Here is a 17,289-nt window from a genome sequence, read left to right as displayed (position 1 = left end):
CTGAGGTGGCTGACTGAGGTAATTAAGAGTGAAATGCCTCCATTAGGGAGGGTGCATTTAAGTCCCATGACACTGTTTCCTAACCTACAAACTATGTTTGTTCACCCTTGAAAAGGGTTATGAAAAAGAAAAATCACATGGACCAAAGATCTGTTTCACTTTGACTGTCTGTTTTAATATCAAATGAAATGCACAAAAGGGTTCATCTGAGATGTCATTAAAACAAATGGCATTCATGAAGACTGGTTGTATTAGTTCAAGATTCATAGAACATTGTAGGTCAAAGAAAAAAATGAGCTTTTACCTTATTGGAGTATGTTTAGAAAAAAAAATGCTATTTTTAGGTAGTCTAACTTACAGTGGAGATCTACAAAATAAGTATATTTTTCCCATTTGTATATAGAAGCCTTTTGAAGAGCCTAACAGCAATGGTCCACAGCTTTTAAGAAAAAAGCGTGCCACTCAGGCTGAAAAAAATACTTGTCAGCTGTATATTCAGACTGATCATCTGTTCTATAAGCATTATGGAACAAGAGAAGCTGTAATTGCACAGGTATTTGCAAACCCTTTGTTTAAACAATCTGCTCTCTTTTGGAAGAATATTTCTGATAATTTTGATGTAATCATTTGTGTATACTTTATTTCATTTAGAATAACTCATTTCATTTGCTACAGTGACGCTAGCATTACTGAAACAGCTTTTTTATTTCACTAAAATGGCACTGTATACAAAGGTTCTGGGCACTTGTACTTCCTTTAATAATAGCAGCCGTGATTTGTTTCTTACTTCTGAGTAAGACTTGCAGTCTGTTTCTTTTTTTTTTTTCCTTTGAGTTCTTACTGAGAAAAATATTGTTCCCAAAGATTTTTTTTTCTGTTTGACAACCAGTGAAGTGTCACTTAATCCTTGTGTATCAAAATTCTGTGAACTAGTAACTGAGATCTGTTTCTGTAGTGTCTAGTGTAGTGGCAGGTCCAAAAAGCAGGGGCACATGCCTTTCCTCTTTCAATATAATCTTCACTGAAAAACTTCTTTTTTGCTGTTCTTTTGTTGCTAAAAATCCAAGTAGCACGTTAAAGTACTCCTTTGAAGTACGAAGTTTCACTGTCACTTGCAAATCTGAGATTTACTGTTGATTCATCACACTGTACATCAGCAATTCAGTTGAATAACATTTTTGAAAGCTCTGAAGTTGCCTTCAAAATCTGGTCTTCACTGAGGTAGCTTTCTGTGTGCTCTTGGAAAAGGTGAATGATAACTTTTTTCGTATTTGCTTTCTCACACAAGTGAAAGAATAATAAGTACTGCTTTAAAAAAAAATAGTGCTTTGAATACAATTTTAACTACAATACTACCTTACAGCAGCAATGAATTGAATGACTATTGAAAACCAGCAACCAGCAACTGAGATACTTGAACTATATGAACAAATTTAACTTGGCTGCAGAAAATTTTGCCTTTACCTGGTGTGGAGGTAGTGCAGATATTAGGTTATGTAGTAAATTATTTCTGTTACTGCTAACAGTATTTCATTAGAAATGTGTGTTGGAGTTCATATATCACCATATCTCATATGTAAAAGTCCATGACCTATAGTTACTATTACTGAGGAGTGGCTACAGTGTAGTGCTTAGGTCTTTGAACTGTAGGTGTATTTTTCTTCCTGACAGATCTCCAGCCATGTTAAAGCAATTGACACAATTTACCAGTCAACAGACTTCTCAGGGATCCGTAACATCAGCTTTATGGTGAAACGAATCAGAGTAAGTTGTACTGGAAGTACTTTTATTTCATTTATTTTGCTTGGAAGCAGTATTTGTTCAAAAGAACTGTTGTATTTCCAGGGCCATTTACCTGTTACTGCTGTTAGTGAGTGTGCAACACAGAGGTGTTGCTGCAATAAGTGATCTGCTACTCTGCTTATTTGGTTTGGTTTTAATGTTTACTGCAAAAAGACTGCAACTTGCGTTATTAAGCTGCAGTCAACATTGACTAACTCTTACAGGAATGGACTACTACTTTTCCCCAGTGTTGACTGCAGAAAGCTATACAGTCTGTTTGCCCCAAGAACTTTAATTCTAAAATAGATAATGGATATCCAGATGAAAGGTGCTTCTAAGAGAGGCGGTGATATAAGAGGATGAATGTAAATTTTCTCTTTTGGGTGCTGATGAAATGGAAAAAAAAAAAAAAGGGAATTGGGATTTATCACACACATGCAATTTTATGTTCATTTTAGAACTTGTGTTTCTAAATACTCTGATAGTAATATGTCAGGGCCTAGAAATCTTTACTTATATTTTTAATTATTTGACATAACAAGGTATTGACAACAGCAAGCCTCTCAGCTGGCATTTGCAAGTCCAGTGAAAACGAACCAGGTGTTACAGTTTGTTTCAATTTACTTATAGATTAACACAACTGTAGATGAGAAGGACTCTTCCAATCCCTTCCGATTTCCTAACATTGGCGTGGAGAAGTTCCTGGAACTGAACTCGGAACAGAATCATGATGATTATTGCTTGGCCTATGTGTTTACGGACCGTGATTTTGATGATGGAGTCCTTGGTCTGGCTTGGGTTGGAGCCCCCTCAGGTAATTATATCCAAACCTTCATTATGAGAAAAATTATATCCAAACTGGCATTATGAAATAAAGGCAATATTGTAAGTAGGTGCAAAGAAGAGAAGTAGAAGCTACTTCATTTAAGACAACAGCAAATGCATGAAAATTCATAACCAACTTTTCACAATTCTGGTTAGGTATGCATGTATATATATGTATATATATATATATCAGCATAAGTAAGCTTTTAACAGATGTGGAAATTCTGGTGATAACTTACAACCTAATGTAACTTAAAATTGACAGATCAATGGCTTGAATGACAAATCTTGTGCTGATCAGCTAGAATAAAAGTTGGTGCTGTTAAGTGTCCTATTTGTTCTTCAATGCACAAATTAATACGTTTCATTTTAAAGAGCTTCAATAATTCCTTCTTTTCAGGCTGGATCAGGTGAAAATATAAATGTGGTATTTTAAAAAAACAGAATATTTAGGGCTGCTGCTTTAACAAAGTTTATTCTCACTTTTTATTACAGAATTAAAATCTTATGTATTGCTCTTTCCTCCCATACTTCCTCGACTGGTCCTTATTTTTAGGAAAATAGCTTGAGGAGGAGGGGCTGGGTTGAGATCACTGAAATGAGACAAACATCTTTATTATTATTGTTGTGGTTGTTATTTTAAATAGATTTGAACTTCAGCCTGAATAAAGGCTTACATTAAAGCTGAGAAATGACTGGAACATAAAGATTCATTTTTTTTCAAAGGCGTACTACTGAATTGCATGAAAGCTGAGAAAGAGAAGAGCTGGAAGTTTGGGCAGGAAGAGAATGAGACTCTTGAATCAAATTGCTCAAATGTTAATCTGATGTTAACTTCCTAATGCTTAAATTTAAGTAAATATAGATTTAGATTCTTTAATCGTAGCTCAGCACAAATTTGAAATTGTGGAAACTTCCATGGAAATCAAAATCACAGGCTCAGAAGGAACGGTGTTCTCCTCTTTTAAAAAAGAGCCTGGATGCTTTTATGAGAACATTGTCAAGAGCTCTAATAGAATTAGGAGAGTAATCGTGGAAGAAACATGAAGCCCTTCCACAAGGGCTAGCTGTCGGGATATCGTTATAACTTCCCTTTGTCTCCTGCTGTACTTTCCTCTGCAGCATGTGTTGGCCAAAAAGAGTACTGCAGCAAGTGGAAGAATGCCATAGTATGAGAGTCTCTGTGTCTGTCTTTCCTTTTAGGAGATTAAAAGGTTCCAAATAAAAATTAGTAGAATATTCAGAAGGTTATAGATGAGTTGACCCAGTAGAGAAGTAAATTAGAGGAACCTGTGCCGACTAATCTTAGTGACTGTGGAAGAACCTTAGGAAACTTAATACAGAGGTGGCCTATTAAATAAGGCACTGGGTCTGCGGTGACTAGTCCAGCGTGTAGGCTGGCAAGGAAGTACAGGATGAATTGGAGTGTGAATTCCATAAATGCTACTCCCCAAAAAAGGTTTAACTGAGAAAAATTTGGTTGCTTTGAGAGATTTTTCATCCTTAATGCGCAAACTTAAATAGGTTAAAATTCAGGTTTCGTATAGCATTTAAAATGATAACCTAAAGAAGAGATGACAAATATTTGTTGGATGTATGACCTAAAGATATCTTAAAAAGGGTATGCACTTAAGTCATTCTTTAAAGATTGAAATTTTGAGTGGTGTAGAATTCAAAGACCTTTTGTGTTTTAATGGAAATAGCTGAAATTTTGTACTACTTTTAGTCATTGACTTGTAAGATGCACAAGTAGGGATTTTTATCACCACTGCAGTGTGCAGCTGCTCTGGGAGAAAATGTTGATGTTAGATATTTCACTAAAATGAAATTTTACTTTAACAAGCAAGGAAACTTCTTTCCTGTACAAGGAACAGGAACACTCGCACTGGCTCAGTACAAACTCCAGCTATGGGAAACGGCAGTGAAATTAAAGTCACAGTTTCAAGACTCTTCCAAACAGTGAATGTAATGCACTTGATCATTGACCTTTTAAATATGTATCTGATTAACCCACACATCAAAACCATTTTCAGCTTTAAATTATATGGTGAAAAATGAGTCACTCTTGCTGACAAGGATATGTAGCTAATCTTAGGCATTTTTTTACAAACATCTGTGAATGTTTTATAATTTTCTTGTTATGAGAAAGCATTTTCTGTATTTTTACTGGCTTTTTTACTTACAGAAAGCTCAGAGATGTAGATCGAGTGCACCAGTGTTGGTCTTTACACCCTGCTAATCTTGTATCGTAGGTATGATAGGGTTTGTCCAAGCTGTGAAAACCCCAAATAGTCTTACTGAATAGCTATTCTACAACAGCTACCTTACTGTGTGAACAGCTCTGCATTAATGCAGATAAATTTAATCTACTTAAAAGTTGGATTAACATTAATTACTCAGAAAGAAGCATCCTTAGTCTGTAAGTGTCCAGTGAGGACTTAATACGAAAAATAATTGCATTTAAAATGCATGCATCTTCTTTCCACGGATTTTTCCTGTGTATACAAACTATTACTTTTCAACTGTCATTTAGAACAAGAGACTCAGTAAACTTCTTTTCTTAAATGCCTGAACTGTTGCACTTCTGTCCAAATGCAGGGAGCTCTGGTGGAATCTGTGAAAAGAGCAAACTCTATTCTGATGGTAAAAAGAAGTCTCTGAACACTGGAATCATCACTGTTCAGAACTACGGCTCACATGTTCCTCCTAAGGTTTCTCACATCACTTTTGCTCACGAGGTTGGGCATAACTTTGGTTCGCCTGTGAGTATTACTGTTGACCTGTTACTTGATTTCAAACATTTTGGAAGGCATGATTTGCGAAAGTAGTTCTTACTATTTCTGATAAAGAAAGAAAGTATATGCACAACTGCATGTGTGTATGTGCATGCACATTGTGTACAAACAAAAGCCAGGTGGGTGCAGCAAGGCTTTTTATGAGTATTTTACAACACTGATGGTACAGTGTATTTTGTGAATTGCTCATTTCTACTAGTTTGTTCTCTTATAAAGAGACTGTATTATTATTCCCTAAAAAGTTCCTGTTTTTTTTTTTTTTAATTCAAGACCAGGGTGATAGACACAAGAATGCATTGTGGTGGATACTAGAGAGGAATAAGAATCAGATGCAAAACCGATTAAGATATCTAACTCAACAAGGGAAGATAAAACCAGCTCTATTTTACAGTTCCATTATTCTTGCAAGATTATCTAAGAAATTTTGTGAAGGGGATTAAGATAAATATTTCAGAGCAAAAGTCTGTCTACATGTCATTTAGGCATATGATTTCTTTGTGACAAGCTAAAGCATGAGGCTCTTGTTTTGTTGGAGACAAGAGAACAAAGGGGAGGGGGTGGGTTGTTTGTTTTGCTTTGTTTTTTAACTTAAGTATATATTTCTACTCTTGGAAGTAAACAGAAATCAAGTTATGACAGAAATAATATTCCAAAACAGATGTTCACACATGAATGCCTACTTTGTGTGCCTTGAGAGTCTTTAATACAACTGCTTTGAGTGTGAACGAGCCTTCCAAATTTAAAAGAAAATATGGGCACATAAATCTGAAAACTAGTCCTCCTGAATGAAACATCTTTTGGATCAGTTTTGAAGATGATTCATTTATCTCTACGTTGCATTTGATTCAGAGTAATAAGTACAGTTCCTTAAACATGCCTGATTTTAAAATTTACTTACTTCTGTTGGGGAGACAGGTTATTCTTGGGCAGTTGGATGCATCAGAACAGCATTAGAGTTCATCTTATTCTTAACAATTACAGAAAATGTTTTTGTCAGTCTGCTAATTGATACTACACCAACCTTATAATGCATTTCATGCATTAGGCTAGATACTATAGAGATCTATTTGCTGGTGGACCAGAACCATCTGCTCTGTTCTGAAGTTCTCCTTGCCCCTCCCTTCAAACAAGCAAAAACAAAGTATGAACTACTATTTCAATTATGTTTTTATTCCATAGAGCACTTGCAACCTTTTGTGATCATAAAGCCACTCTTGATCAGATGGAAGCTTTTTGGAGATTGTATCGCTTCTGGGACGCACAATGAGAGTGGAGTATCTGTCCACAAGAATTCAAATATTCAAAGAATACTATCACATAAAACTTAAGCTATTCCTTAGAATAAAACTTAGCTATTCCTTGTCACAGTCTGTAAAAGCTTTGTCTTCTGTATATGTTTTAATTAAGCTCCAAGAAACCTTTGAGAATACAACAGTATTCTGTTTGTTTGAGGCTTTTCTTCTCCCTGTATTAATGCTACCCTATCAGGTCTCTTGCACATATAGAAAAAGACAGCAAGAAATTGGAGAAGCTGTTTTGATAGAAATAGTTTAAAATATTTGTTTTGCAGCATGATTCTGGAATGGAATGCACTCCAGGAGAGTCCAAGAATTTGGGACAAAAAGAAAATGGCAATTACATCATGTATGCAAGAGCTACATCTGGGGACAAACTTAATAACAACAAGTTCTCTATCTGTAGTATTCGAAACATCAGCCAAGTTCTTGAGAAAAAAAGAAATAATTGTTTTGTTGGTATGTATTTAGTTATCCTGAATGCAGAATGGCTAGATTATTCATATTAAGCTTAATTTGAAATAATTTTTTGTTCTACTAGTCAGTTTACCAGAAGGTTATGTGTAAGTAAAGAGTTGAATTTGAGATCTAGAGTATCCAGTTTTGGGCTCCACAGTACAAGAAAGACATAGACATACTGGAGGGAGTCCAGCAAAGGGACACAATGGTGATGAAGGGAGTAGAGCATCTGACATATGAGGGAGAGATGGAGAGCCTGGACTGTTTAGCCTGGAGAAGAGAAGGGGCTGGGGGGGATCCTATCCATCTGTATGAATACCTGATGGGAGAGAGTAAAGGAAACTGAGCCAGACCTGTCTCAGTAGTGCCCACAGAGAGGACAAGAGGCAGTGGGCACAAATTGAAATACAGGAAATTCCATTTAAAACCTTAAAAGAAACTTTTTTACTGTGGTTGTGGAGTCTCCATCGTTGGAGATATTCAGAACACAAATGGACAAGGTCTTGGGTAAACTGCTCTAGCAGATCCTGCTCTGAGAAGGCTTAGCAAAAAATTACACAAGGAACTCCCATAGTTACCAAGAGAAACTTCATGCTCAGAGGCTCAAAATCGTAAGAATCACTAAACTGGGTAGTGAACAACAGTAGTGCATGTTTGTTTGTTTGAATCCTGGCCTGTACTAAGCCCATCTTGACCAGGCGTTGTCAGTTGCAGTTAACTTGATGCTGTTGCAAGTCAGTGCTAATATTTATTTATACCTCTATTTGCCTATTATTTGTACTGTTTTGTACAAAAATATATTGGCATTTTTCAGAATCTGGTCAACCCATCTGTGGCAATGGACTGGTAGAACAAGGAGAGCAGTGTGATTGTGGATACAGTGACCAGTGTAAAGATGAATGCTGTTATGATGCAAACCAACCAGAAGATAAAAAATGCAAGTTAAAACCCGGCAAACAATGCAGGTATTGTACATGTCTGTTATAATATGCTTTCTAATTATTCAGGTTTGTTGGTAGATAAAACTAATATTTTGGAATCGGAATCTCACTTTACCTGCCATTGTTCTCAGTGTTTTATTTAAAATACTTAACATAGTGAGTTCATCAGCACAATTATGCTTTGTAGTTCTTGTTGCTTATTGCAACTTTCTTTCCGTTAGTAGCCAGGCGAGATTGTTTACTAGCTTTTGAAAAACCATAATATGACACTTGATGGTAACAATGCTAATATATCTTAATACTCAGTGCAGATGAGTATGTGTGTTGAAATTCTGACTTCTTTTTCTGAAATGTTTTGCCCAGGAGCTTTTCACAAAAAGTGTGTGGTTCAGAAAAACATGGTCAGAATGTTTTTTTTGTATTAGCTACAAGAAAGTATTAACTGCCCAAAGTATAAAGGAGAATGTTTACAGCTTTAAGCTTCTTATAAAGCTGTTAGTGAACATAATTACAAGTTTATATGGTTGGATGTACTGAATTGTCTCATAAAGAGAGACCTCTCAAGGGAGTGGTGGCTGCAGACAGGTGGTGTTCTGAAGTAAGGCAGTCACCTTCCTCCTCTAAGTGACCTGCGTGGCTGCTTCTGAAATTGGATGCTGTCATAGTGCCATTTGTATGGTGTTGCCTACCTCAAAGATGACTTAAAGATACAGCTGATTGATATCCCCCCGCCCCCCCCCCCCGTACTTGTTTCATAAACTAAATTACATTTTTAAGTCACCTTGTATCTTGGCAGTACTGTAGACACAGTGATTTATAAAACTTTTAGAAACACCTGTAGATAATACACTAAAGTAACTCAGCTTTTTATCTTTCAGTTACTTGGCTTAAAACAGACATCTAATTATTTTACCTCATCTAAAAACTTAAGTGGATTTTTTGTGTGTGAGAGGCATGAACTTTTGTTCTGCTCTAGGAACAGACAGAAAATATAACAGATTAGACTCTTGGCCAGAGGTGAAGAGAAGAAAAAATTTATTTATTTATTTATTTTTTTTAAGTCTGAACCATCTCCATTTTTAATGCAACATATACAGTTTTGTTCTAATTAACTAGTTAAGCTTCTTGCCTTAAAAAATAATCTTTGTCAACCTGTGGGTGGAAATAAGGGTAACATCTACTTTGAAAATGTTTGTGTGATAGTGTAGACATGATAGGAGGTTTGTTTCCTGTGCAGTCATGGTTGCAGTAATTTTGCATGTTTTTTTTTTTCCCTTGCAAATCTTGTCATTTCTGCCAAAAGAAAGATCTTGTGTTGTCTTCATGTAACAGTGATTTTTGAGATTTTTTTATGCTGCTTTATACTGTGCCTGTGGTGAAGACCTAGTTCCTGAGTACACCAGGTGCTGCTGCCACCTTTTTTCTTTGCTTTCTTCTTAAAATCTTGTGTTGAGCTGACTATAGTTCTAGCTTTATGCCCTGCCGATATGGTGTTCAATAGAAATTGCTGCATCACTTGGCTTTATAGCTCCTTTTCTCCCAGTTTTGTCTATTAAGATTGAAAATTACATGATACAAAATTTCCAGAGACACACAAAGCAAAACCTAGGTGTGAGAATGGATCATTTAAATAACACATTAAAATACAGCGTACTTTAGGAAAGCTATGGTAGCTGACCAACTGTTTTACATGTCCCTTAGTCTTTTTTGTTTGTCTGTGACATAAAAGAATGATTTTCTTAGTATGCAGTGGTTTTAAGTAGAGAGATCCTGAATTGCAGAAGGTCAGTGTTATCTTCTGATGTCCACTGAATGACAAGAAGAAAAAGCCCACTATGAGCGGTGTTGAGATACGGAGTAATTTGGGATGAGAACTCAGTGTGGCTTGGCTTTTAGTCAAGCAGTTACCTGTGTGTTATCATCCACACTCTGCTGCTACTTGTAGTGGCATGGGTGCTCACATACAGCTTCAGAAAAAGAAATAATTGTTTCCTGCGGTTGTAGCAGATACACTGGTTTGATACAGCATGTGTAGCATACAGCACATCAGAGCTCAGACTCCTTGATGTCTGTAGCAAAAAGGAGTATTAAGTGCTTTGGGGAACCAATGATGCTGAAACTTGCTTAGTTTAAGCTATGTGGCTTCCTTGAAAAGTCTTTCCTCCCCCAAAATTTGCCTGTACAGGAACTGTTTTCTCTGATATAAAAGCTTCTGAGCTGTCTCTTCCGCTTGTTTATTTAAACAACGTAAGCAGTATTTCCACAGAAATTCAGTGCAGCAACCTTTTGTTACTGTAAGGGAGGGAAGAAATGTCTTTCAATTCATGTGTTACCTAGTGCACATCAGAAACGTGTTGAATGTTTGAATAGCTTTCAGGATTAACAGCCCTTCTGAAATTGTTTGCACTTTTCTTTATATCCGTATTTTCTGTTTCTTTCTAGCCCTAGTCAAGGCCCCTGCTGTACTGCACAGTGTAGCTTCAAACTGAGGATCGATAAGTGCCGAAATGATTCGGACTGTGCGAGAGAAGGAATGTGTAACGGTGTCAGCGCGCTCTGTCCGGCCTCGGAGCCCAAACCAAACTTCACAGACTGCAACAGGCACACGCAAGTTTGCCTGAATGGGGTATGTTTTTTACAGTCACGGGCAACTCTGCCCGCTGCATAGTGCAGGGCACTGCATTATGAAGCAGTACAGTTTCAATACTTAAAGTACGCTCTGAGAATAGAGTCTTTTTTTCACAGGGAGGTCTGATTCCTAGGCTTTGAGCTAGATAACTGAAGCTACACCAGACTTTGAGAAGCAGTTAACAAGTGGCCAGCTGGCTTTACTATGTTAGAAAATTCCATGTAAAGCTTTTGTAAAATTAGGAAAATGCAACTGTGTTTTACTTCATAGTTCTACCTATTCTTGACTCTTCATTGCCTTAGAAAATTTCATGTACTAAGAACACACATTCAATTTGATTTAATGAAAATATAAAGCTCCTGCTGCCATGGACATGTAACATGCATGCGCAAGCATACAGGATTACCCTGTACTGCCATTAGTTTCCTGTGTTATAGAGGCCATGGCAGTCACTATTAAAAGTTGATGGGAAGGCTTTTACAAATTGATCTATGTCTGCTTGGAAGGAGAAACAAGTAAAAGTTATCCTTTAAAAGAGTAGTAACTTATGTTGCCATTGTTTTCCAGAGGTCAATCTTTAAATATTGTTTATAATTTTGGGACTAATGTAGGGTTAGCTTAAAGACAGAGGAATTTTCTCTTTATGCAGTTATTTGATTTTTTTGAAACAAGCTTATAGATGTACTTTTTTTTTTTTTTTTTAATTTGAATTTGAGAGCTTGTCTTACAGTGGAATTGAAATACAGAATCTTTCCTGACGTTTAGTTTTTATTTTCTAAGAGAGAATATTTTTGAATACAATACTTTTTTTTTCCTAACTGTGGTTTTGAGTAATCATCTTTCCATGTGAATTGTAGTGCTAGAAATGTTTTGTGGGCCACCTGTAGTCCCTAAAAGAAGATAGTGTTTAAAAAAAACTATTGTGTAATATCATAATCACCTTTAACATACTCTCAAATAAGCCTAAATACTGAAAGTGGATTAATTTGATCATTTTTATTATAAACTTCAGAGCAAATTCAAGCTAGCTTTTCAAGTGCTGAGCATTTTTATACACCTGCTAATCATGCTTTCAGCTATTAAAAATTGATAATCTTTCCTAGTGTATGCTTAAATGTGAAGTTGATTTTTGCATACTCCTGCTTTTGTCTCAAATAGCAATGTGCTGGCTCTATCTGTGAGAAGTATGGCTTGGAGGAATGTACATGTGCTAGTTCAGATGGCAAGGACGATAGAGAATTGTGTCATGTCTGCTGCATGAGAAAAAGTAAGATTTGTGTGAATTCTTAGCGTGACTATAGCATTAGATATCTTGGGAATTTTCCCACTTGGTTTTTATTTGTGGGTTTTTTTTTTTTTTTTTTTTTTTTTTTTTTTTTTGTTAACTTGAGATTGTAGCAAAATTTTGTTAACACTTGGTTTCAGATAGGCATTGCATTGCATTTTGTCAGAAATAAACAATGTATTTGGTTGTTTTACAGACTGATAGTATCTCAAAACATTTTCATAAGTGTTTTGAACATATACACAATGGTCTGTTAAAGTATTCACCTAAAGCACCTATGCTTTATTACAATGAAGTTTTCAATTAACTTGATTGTATTCACTTTTTACTTTTCAGTGGACCCAACTACATGTGCAAGTACAGGTTCTAAACAGTGGGAGAAACACTTTGATCATAAAACTATTACTTTGCAACCTGGATCTCCTTGTAATGATTTTAAAGGCTACTGTGATGTGTTTATGAGATGTCGGCTAGTAGATGCTGATGGCCCTCTAGCTAGACTAAAGAAAGCGATATTTAATCCGGAGCTATATGAAAATATTGCAGAATGGATTGTGGTACGTACTTATTTCTTAACAGTTTAATATCAAATATTCCTGTAAATCAGTACTCACAGCTGGTTAAGTGTGGCTGTATATACACAGTACTTCAGCATTATGCAAAATATAATCAATCCTTGCTTTAACTAGTTGGTCTATAAGCACCTTGAGTGCAGCAAGTTAAGTCTGACAGACTGGAAGGAATGGAAACTACTTTATGAGAAATATTTTATGTTAGTACTTCTATTCATACTGCTACCTGTTTTTTTTGTTAATGTTCACATTTTTAATTTACTGAGTTTCCCTTTTAACTCTTTGTATTTGAATGCTCAGACTTTTTTTTTTTAAGGAACTGAATATATTGACCACTAGCACTCTTTTATTCTTACTGCACAAGATACACATTTTCCTAGTAATAGATTGGGAAGGAGAGCTATGGAGAAACATATTTAGAGCTGTATAGTCAGTCAGCTTTGTGTAAGCTGTTGATTTATTTTAGGCTTATATAGCTCTGTGATAGTGAAGTATCTTATGAGAAATACTTCTCTGTTAATAGAATGAGTCTTAAGTATTTTTTGTTTTTCTCTGTAAAACCTTTGGGGAATTTTTTCTTTAAAATGATAGGGGTTTTTTAGTGATGTTTCTGAATAGCTCTTGGGTGGCTTTTAAAAAGAAAAGGAAAGCCACATTTAATGGTCCCTATCTCCTGTGTCCCCCTTCCCTCCCCCTTTCCTTCTCTCCCCAAAAAAACTCCCAAAAAAGCAGATAAATTTTTTTTTCATGTTTTTAGGCTCATTGGTGGGCAGTATTGCTTATGGGAATTGCCCTGATCATGTTAATGGCTGGTTTCATAAAGATATGCAGTGTTCATACGCCAAGCAGTAATCCAAAGTTGCCTCCTCATAAACCACTTCCAGGTAAGTATACCAGTAATTTAATTCATAGAGAAATGTTTTATCCTCAACTAAAGTTTTTTAAAAGGGAAACTTCAGGGACACTAGCATGCTGAGACATACAGTCAGTAGTCTGGGACTGTGAAACTACAAATGGAATTCATCTCTGTGGAGCAATTCATGAAAATGTAACTCCTCTCTTATTTTCCTCCAACAAAATATGCATGTCAAAAATATAGAAAGCATTGAAGAGGTTTTCTAACTCAGATTTTTCTTCATTTTCTATCTCTGTGCTACTTTTCGTGAGAATCAGTCTGTTTAAAGAACTGCTATTGAGATAATGACTTTAAAAAAAAGTATTCTGTAAATACTGCACACAGTGTTAATCATCTGTTTAAAACCTTGCAGGTCTAGATCTGAAACCTTTCAGAAAATTAGTTGCGTCTAACTCGCATGGTCATGGCAACTTAGTTTTCTGGAAATCATTTCTTCTCTGCTTTTTTAATAACTTGTGCTTTTCTTTGAAACAGGCACTTTAAAAAGGAGGAGACCACCACAAACCACTCAGCCACCGCAGCGGCAGAGGCCCCGAGAGAGTTATCAGATGGGACATATGAGACGTTGACTGCAGCTTTTTTGCCTTGGTTCTTCCTAGTGCCTACAATGGGAAAACTCACTCCAAAGAAAACCTAATAAGTCATTGTCCCCGGTCTAATTCAAAAATAGAAGAAAAAAGCATGATATGCCCTCAATACAAGTGGAGATGCTTAATCTTTAATGAGTGAATCTTCCAGCTCAAAAAGAAGAAAAATGATTTTCTTACGTATTTTGAATTTAGCAGCTCAAAGTCCTAGGGTATCGTGATTCTTTTCCCCCTTCTGTGCTCTTCATTGCTGCATTTTCTTCACTTGCAGGCAAATATGGCTCTAGTAAAACTTTTATTCAAGAATTGAAAAAATATATATTTTTCAACTGCCAGACAAGGCTAGGAAGCTATACCACCTCAACATTGGAGACGTTACTTGCCAATGTATATACATTGTTATATGCAGACATGTATTTCTAACGTACACTCGTACTTGTGTGCAATTGTAAACAAAAGAATTGCAATATGGATGTTTCTTTGTATTATAAAACTTTTCCGCTATTAATGAAGAAATTACTGTTTAATTGACATACTCAGGATAACAGAGGATGATGGTGTATAATGGTCAAGAATCCTGTGATGCTTTACACAGCAGTTTTGAATCAAATCCAGCTTTCTTATCATGATCAAAGTTCTTTCAAGCATTCATTTCATCCTTTATCGAACAGCTGCTAAGACATAGCATACAAGATTGAATGCTCTTTTAGAAGTATAACAGGTGTTGTGCAAACTTTGCTAATGCCAGAATGTTTCAAAATTGTTTTATATAAATGGCTGATTTCCTGTAGCTCAGTAAAAATATTTTTAATTTGTCTGATTATTCAGTTAAATAATGAATAGTTGGATGAAATATTTCCATGCTTTAGTAAAAAATTCTGCCTGTTATTCAACTTGTTTTAAAATTGCAGCCAGTTTATTTGGGATGTTCAAATATTCTTACAGTATGATAAAATTGAGTTTCTGATTCTGAGGGATGCAGTAAGAAAGAGAAGCTGTAGTTTTGTATTTTTATTTTTTAATTTATCAAATAATTGCATAATTTTTCAGCATGATACTGTTAATTGATAACCACTAAAGTAGAGTAATTTGCCCAGCTACTGTGGCAGAATTAAAATTGTAGTTAGGACTACCAACTTTTCCTGACACTTTTTGTAAAAGTAGTGAAGTTCAACAGCACAATGTCCCATTCCAAAGTTTTTATTACGAATGTAAATAATTGGCATTTTTAAAGAGAAAACAAAAGATGTCTTAAGGTGCTTACTGCTATGCAGGAGATGAAAGGGGCATTACAAAATGTTTAAGCTTGTGATATATTTATTGCTTGTTTTCCAAAAGCACCAAGCTAATTAGAGGCACAAATGGCTATAATTTTCCTGGCTTTGCTTAGGAGAAAACTTACTAAGGGTTGGACAGGCTTCCTTTGTTTTGTTTTTGCTTTGTTTAAGAGTATAAGGTTTACACAATCATTCTCATAATGTGACGCAAGCCAGCAAGGCCAAAAATGTTACAGAATATAATGGGATCTCTTCCTTGTAAACTTGTACAGTATGTGGTGACTTTTTCAAAATACAGCTTTTTGTACATGGTTTAGAGACAAATTTTGTACATGAAACCCCAGTCCAATAGACTATATAAATAATTCTGAATGATCTTAACTAGTTAGAAGTATATGTAGTTGCTTTTAAATCATTTAAAATACATTTGTTTTAAGACTGTGCAAAGATTGGAAGTGGGTTTGCATTTCTAAAATGGTGACTTTTATTCAGCAAGAGTTCTTAGTAACTTCTTGAGTGTGGTAGACTTTGGAACATGTAAATTTTTTGCCTGTAATGTTATCCTGTGGTAGGGTTTTGGCAGACAAATGCTGCCCTATTTTATTTTGAGTCTAAGTTAAATGTTTTCTGAAAAGAGAAATGTGCACTGAACTCTCCACTGCAAGTCTAGATGTGGTAAAACAGAAAGGAAGATCGAGACAAACGAAATGGAATACTACTGTCAGTTTCATGTCCACTGTGTTTTATACAGTATCTTTTTTTGTTCACTTCGGAAATTTTTACTAAAATTGCAAAAAATAAAGTATTGTGCAAAGATGTAAGGTTTTTTGAAACTTGAAATGCATTAATAAATAGACTTGATGAAATCATCTGCTGAAGGTCCATTTACTCTCTGAACCCTGAAAGCACAAAAGAATACGGATTCTACTTCCATCTAACTTTTGCCTTTTGCTAAAGAGGGACTGTTACTCCAGCAAGTGGATGATCTGTATGCTATGACCATGCATCTCCCAGTTGTGGCATCGCACAGTTAAATGCAAGAGGGAATACTTGTTTGTGTAACCTCTTTAAGAAAAATCCCTAAAATTGCCTTTAAATACTTGTATGATGACAGTTCAGGATAAGGCTTTCTCTGTTCTTATCTTCAAAGTGGAAAGTAGTTACTGTTGAGGTATTCAGGCCTCACAACAGAGCTACTGAATGGTTACCTTGTGAAATAAGTTTCGTTTTGAAGAGGAATACCCTGATTAGCGTATAATAGTTCAAATGCACAACTGATGGATTAGACTTTTAGAAGAGTTAAATCTGCTTTTTACAAGGTATTGTAAAACCTTCAAGTTGGGAGTCTGTATTTTCATGAATATTGGATAGTTGATTTCTTGATTAAATGATAAGACGGCTTTTAAAAGCCAAGTCCTGCCAGCTAGTCCCTTCTCGTTCATAGGGCTGTGTGTGTTGAGAATGGCCTGCTCAGACATCTGCTTCCCTAGCTGAGCAATATATCAAAGCATATTCGGAGTTCCTTCCTAGCAGTAATTTTTTCCCCATGACTTTTTTTATACATAGAAGTGCGTCCCCTCATTACTTCCATAGCACTGTCAGGGCAAAAGGTATGAAAAGAAAATCAGTTAAAGCAGAGCCCTTTTGTGAATCAGTGCCATTAAATGTTTGTCTAGGAACTTAGAGGGGTTGAAAGGGAAATCCACATCTAAGCATTAAAAATATACAGAAAATTTGTATTTTAAATGTGTTTTGAGGGAGATCACTGAGTGCATAAATAGCTTTTATTTTTGTTAACTGATGTTTGACCTAATCATCCTCGGTTATAGCTATTCACTCAATTGTTTTACATTTCTTAGTGTTTTACTCATTAAATGTCTTTGTTTTGTGGAGAAGGGTATATAGTCAGAATTGGCGTGAATGTGA

At 35.7% G+C, this 17,289-nt stretch overlaps 1 protein-coding gene across 2 annotated transcripts in view; it reads left to right on the top strand.

The window, feature by feature from the left end:
- Positions 1-16,232, top strand: part of ADAM10 (ADAM metallopeptidase domain 10) — a 58,235-nt gene extending 42,003 nt beyond the window's left edge. For both annotated transcript variants that reach the window (XM_064517440.1, XM_064517439.1), the window contains exons 6-16: positions 404-553; positions 1,672-1,764; positions 2,413-2,596; positions 5,206-5,369; positions 6,973-7,156; positions 7,971-8,121; positions 10,540-10,723; positions 11,885-11,993; positions 12,348-12,568; positions 13,341-13,467; positions 13,974-16,232. In XM_064517440.1, coding sequence (XP_064373510.1) covers positions 404-553; positions 1,672-1,764; positions 2,413-2,596; positions 5,206-5,369; positions 6,973-7,156; positions 7,971-8,121; positions 10,540-10,723; positions 11,885-11,993; positions 12,348-12,568; positions 13,341-13,467; positions 13,974-14,068 — 1,662 coding nt within the window. In that variant the 3' untranslated portion in view covers positions 14,069-16,232. The remainder of the gene's footprint in view (positions 1-403; positions 554-1,671; positions 1,765-2,412; positions 2,597-5,205; positions 5,370-6,972; positions 7,157-7,970; positions 8,122-10,539; positions 10,724-11,884; positions 11,994-12,347; positions 12,569-13,340; positions 13,468-13,973) is intronic.
- Positions 16,233-17,289: the final 1,057 nt, after the last annotated feature.

The sequence above is a fragment of the Dromaius novaehollandiae genome, chromosome 10 (genome assembly GCF_036370855.1).
Source record: "Dromaius novaehollandiae isolate bDroNov1 chromosome 10, bDroNov1.hap1, whole genome shotgun sequence".
Lineage (NCBI taxonomy): Eukaryota > Metazoa > Chordata > Aves > Casuariiformes > Dromaiidae > Dromaius > Dromaius novaehollandiae.
Note: the sequence above shows the minus strand (reverse complement) of the source record. Positions and strands in the feature narration are given on the sequence as shown.